The sequence below is a fragment of the Porites lutea genome, chromosome 3 (genome assembly GCF_958299795.1).
Source record: "Porites lutea chromosome 3, jaPorLute2.1, whole genome shotgun sequence".
In the NCBI taxonomy this organism is placed as follows: domain Eukaryota; kingdom Metazoa; phylum Cnidaria; class Anthozoa; order Scleractinia; family Poritidae; genus Porites; species Porites lutea.
The window spans coordinates 49052221-49056365 of NC_133203.1; the positions used below are offsets into that span (position 1 = coordinate 49052221).

At 41.7% G+C, this 4145-nt stretch overlaps 1 protein-coding gene across 1 annotated transcript; it reads left to right on the forward strand.

Moving 5' to 3' along the window:
- The first annotated feature begins 271 nt into the window (after positions 1 to 271).
- Positions 272 to 3704, forward strand: LOC140929858 (4-galactosyl-N-acetylglucosaminide 3-alpha-L-fucosyltransferase FUT6-like). The gene is made up of 2 exons (XM_073379556.1): positions 272 to 1193; positions 2594 to 3704. Exons 1-2 carry the CDS (start codon positions 290 to 292, stop codon positions 2941 to 2943), a joined length of 1254 nt encoding a protein of 417 aa, XP_073235657.1. The 5' UTR covers positions 272 to 289; the 3' UTR covers positions 2944 to 3704.
- The last annotated feature ends 441 nt before the right edge of the window (positions 3705 to 4145 follow it).

The following is a 4145-nucleotide window of genomic DNA, read 5'->3' on the forward strand; positions in this document are numbered from 1 at the left end:
TCAAGTAAGTGGTCGTTTACATGTATTTGCGGGATTTTTTTGCCCTTAACCCCCTCCGCGACTACATTTTATGCTCAGTCTGCATTTTCCCCACAGTCTGCAGTCCTCATTCTGCATTTTGCACCCAGCCCGCGTTTTACTCTAAGTCTGCAGTCTGCCTTTTACACTCCGTCTGCATTTTACCCCTGGTCCGCAGTCCGCAGTCCGCAGTCCACAGTCTCTATTTACAGTGACCGGTTTGCCTATGCAACCGTCGTGCTCCAGCGCTCTTTCAAAGCTATCGTTTAAAATGGCGACAACATGGTCAAAATATTTTTTCTTTTTCTCCTCTGGATTCGCCATTTTCTTTCTTGTCGTGCTTACTTTAATCGATATCCAACGAGATAAGTTTTCAAAGCAAACTGTAAAATCGTGGATGCAAAACCACATACTTTCGGCGCTTGGAAACAACCTACACGCGGTGATAAACAAGAATACAATGTCTACCATAACCAACTCACAGCTCACGCAACCGGGAGGGACAAAGACCCTTTTACTCATCTATACCTTATTTTTCGGGACGGCGAAGTGGATAAGAGATCGTGATGATAACTGTGGATTTGAAAACAAGTTTTTATTTGCCGCAAATAAATGTCTCTCAGGTGATTTCGAATTGACCTACGACAAACGGCGGTTTGAGGAAAGCGACTTAGTCGTGTTTCACGCTAGAGACATGCCAAGTGTAGATCATCTAAGAACGCTGCTGAAAAACAGGTCCACTTCACAGCGCTGGGTATACGCTTTGTGGGAAAGTCCAAATGCAACACCAAATCCTGCTCCATTAAACGGGCTTTTTAACTCAACGTGGACTTTCAGAAGCGATTCAGATTTCTGGTCGCCATATGGAAGTTACGAGGAATTGAGTGAAGAAGAAAAAATGAATGAAATGAAAAACATACCGGACTATTCCCAAGGAAAAACTGAACTTGTGGCTTGGATGGTTGGTAATTGTGGCGCTCAACCTCGAATGGCATTTGTCCAAAACCTGAAAAAATACATCAAGGTTGATGTATTTGGAGGGTGTTCAGGAAAATTTGGGCAACAGAGAGGTTGTGGAAATCTAACTGCTTGCCTTAAAACGTTTAAGTTTTATCTGGCATTCGAGAACGCTTTATGTGAGGATTACATCACAGAAAAATATTGGGGAAGGCTTGGTAAGACCCTCAAGTTTCTTCTTGCATACACAAAGAGTGCATTTCATTGGCTGATTCATACGTAAGCAACGGCGACGGCGACGGCAACGAGAATTGCAACGCGGAAGAAAAACAACTTTGCACATCACGCTCTTTGTATACAGTCGAAGCTTTCGTAAGCGACCACCTCGGGAATTCGAAAGCTTAAAAACAAAGGAAAAGTTCAGTTAGGTAATCCCAAAAATGATCGCGGTCACTTATGGGAACGGTCGCTTACCAGAGCTTTTCATTACAAAGTTTAAGGCCCGGTCAAACGCCGAACTTTTCACGAGCCGAACCTAATACATTGAATTAAGTACATGAAAAGTTCGGGGTCTGAATCAATTACGAACACCTGTTTCAATTTGGAACGGCTAGGCCGTTGTTTTTGCCCAGCTCGGCCGGAAATTTTGCTTTAGAGCGACTTAGGAACGGCTTTGATTCAGACGCCGAACTTTTCATGTAATGAACTTAATGCATAAATTATTATAACGTATTTTGTAAGCAGTTTGACCGAAATGAGCATTTTTCGCCTTTTGAACTTAGTTTGGCTGCAATTAAGATCGGCGTCAGAATCAATTCAGCCGGTCTTAATAATATGGGTCGGCCTTAATTGGAATTAGGTTCGGCTCATGAAAAGTTCGGCGTCTGAACCGGGCCTAAGTCACAGTTTAAACTGGGTGTCACAAAGGTGGTCGCAAACAGAGCCTGTCGCTCACGAGAGTGGTCACAAGGAGAGTTTCGACTGTATTTCTCTTTTTTAGTTCTGTGCTTTGATATACAGAATTTAACTCCAGAAAAATTGGCAGCCAACATTTGAAGAATTAAACGAGATCGAGTAAGAGCGATGAGGTTTCAAACAGCAAGATTTCCCTTAGTTTTTAAGTAAAAATGTCGACATCGTTGCCGTCGTAGTTGCTAAAACTCGCTATATTTTTTTTTTAGTCGGAAACAATGGTGAATTTTAACGATTTGAAGGGTTTGGCGTTATATATTTTGAAACCTACCTGAGCGTATCTGCGCAATTAAAAATTAGCCATTTTCAGCTACAAGAATGAGACCTTTTGAGTTTTCAGGCAAAAAAGCCTTTATTTTTCTCTACCCTGTTTAAACATACGAAGGGTCACTCAGTTTGTATGGGCTCGCTCTTGTTAAAAACTTGTTAGCTTAACAGCATTTCAAATTTCCTTTTTTTCTCCTTTTTTGACTTTTTTGATTTTGCAAGTACCATATTTACCTTCGCTTTGACTAGACTACGAACCATGATACAGGCGCTTTAATATAGTAAATAGCTAGTATTTCAGCCATGGGCATCTGCCATTTAAATATTGCTCAGCTTGGTAGTTTTTAGATCATGATTAGTTTTATTTTTTTTATTCCAGGTGATATGGATGTCATCCCAGTTGTGATGGGAGGTGCTAATTACTCCAAGCTGGCTATTCCGGGGTCTTATATCAATGTTATGAACTTCAAAACTGTTAAACAACTGGCAGAGTACCTTCAGAATCTGGACAACAATAACACTGCTTATAACGAATATTTCAAATGGAGACTAAAATACAAGGTGCTTCACGAACGCCCTGATTATTCAGTGTGTCAAATATGTAAATGGTATGTTGCAAAATCTCCGCTTGAACCTAAAGTTTACAATGACCTCGGAACGCACTGGATGAAGAATGGACGATGTAATGAGAAAAACCATCTAATCGCAAATATGTGGAAGAAAGAATAATACCTCAGAAATGGTCATATTAACTATGTTACTACACATTTACAGTCCTTTCACATGCAAAGAAATGTCACAATCATGACATGCTTAGGTCAGCTGGAGAAGATACTTTTTTAAAATTTAGAAGAAACACTTTGTTGGAGTTTGCTTCACAGCCGTTCTCAGTGTGTCGTCAAGCAACGCCCCTCCCAACTAACGGGTTCTCAGCAGCTGTTTTAAGGGAGAAGCGTTGCTTTACGACAAAAAAGAACGGCTGTGAAGCAGACCGGTGACACTTAATTACTCTTCGCTTTTTTCATAACAGGGGCGTAACGAGTCAGGCGATAAGAGGCGACTGTATTCGCAGGGGAGTCTGTATCGCGCCGAAAAGATAAAAGGCTTCAGGTGCCCTGTGGCTCTGACCATGGGCATTGGCCATTAGCCTGTTCCAGGCGCAGAATTTTAACTTAAAATTACCCGTTCAAATTCCCCACGCCAGCCAGGTAAATAGTATTTTTGACAGTGGAGTGTAATGGAACAGACCCTAATAGCTATTTTGCCGGCACGAACCAGAGGACTAGGTCGGCTAGGTGGAATTGTGGGTAGCCTTCTGAGATATGTTTGGTTGTACCTTGCAAATTCGAATCAGTCTTGGTCAGCATTCATTCGGACACCTAATTCTTATTTTATTTGCCAATTTTTGTTGTATTTATTTGTAGGTATTTGGCAGTCGTTTGTTTTCGTGTACCTCTGCTCCCAAGTTGATGACAACGCAGCTGATTTCAGCAGGAGCGGGGAGGGGGGGCAGGGAGTGGGGGCATACGGCATACCTTCCCTATTTTCTGCTAGTACCCCTAAGAACGTCTGCGTGGAAGGCTTCCGGTGATGTCGCACTTTGTTTCTTTAGAAGTTTGTTTTTCGTCAAAGCGGGTCGCTATGCTACAAAGAACGGTCTTATAAGCTTACAGCGGATTTTCCAATAAACTAGCTTTGAGGTCCTTGCTGACATACATACATATGTTCAAGAGTTAATCCAGTTCCATCAGTCTACTTGTACATATGGACCTTTTTTTTGGGTCCAACAGTTTTTTTCGGCCAAAAATTACTCTTGAAGTAGCTATCATGAAAACTAAGAGTGCAACCATTGCCTTTTTTTCTCTTCTCTGCCTTTCCTTCTCCTCACTCTTTCTTTTTCTGCTTTCCTTTTCCTTCGTCACTGTGATTTT

What these genes read in the sequence shown, in the direction of transcription:
- LOC140929858 (XM_073379556.1), top strand. Translation starts at nt 290, where the DNA reads ATGGCGACAACATGGTCAAAATATTTTTTCTTTTTCTCCTCTGGATTC. An exon ending in AAAATATTGGGGAAGGCTTG is followed by an intron (nt 1,194 to 2,593) that starts GTAAGACCCTCA and finishes TTTTTATTCCAG; the next exon opens with GTGATATGGATGTCATCCCA.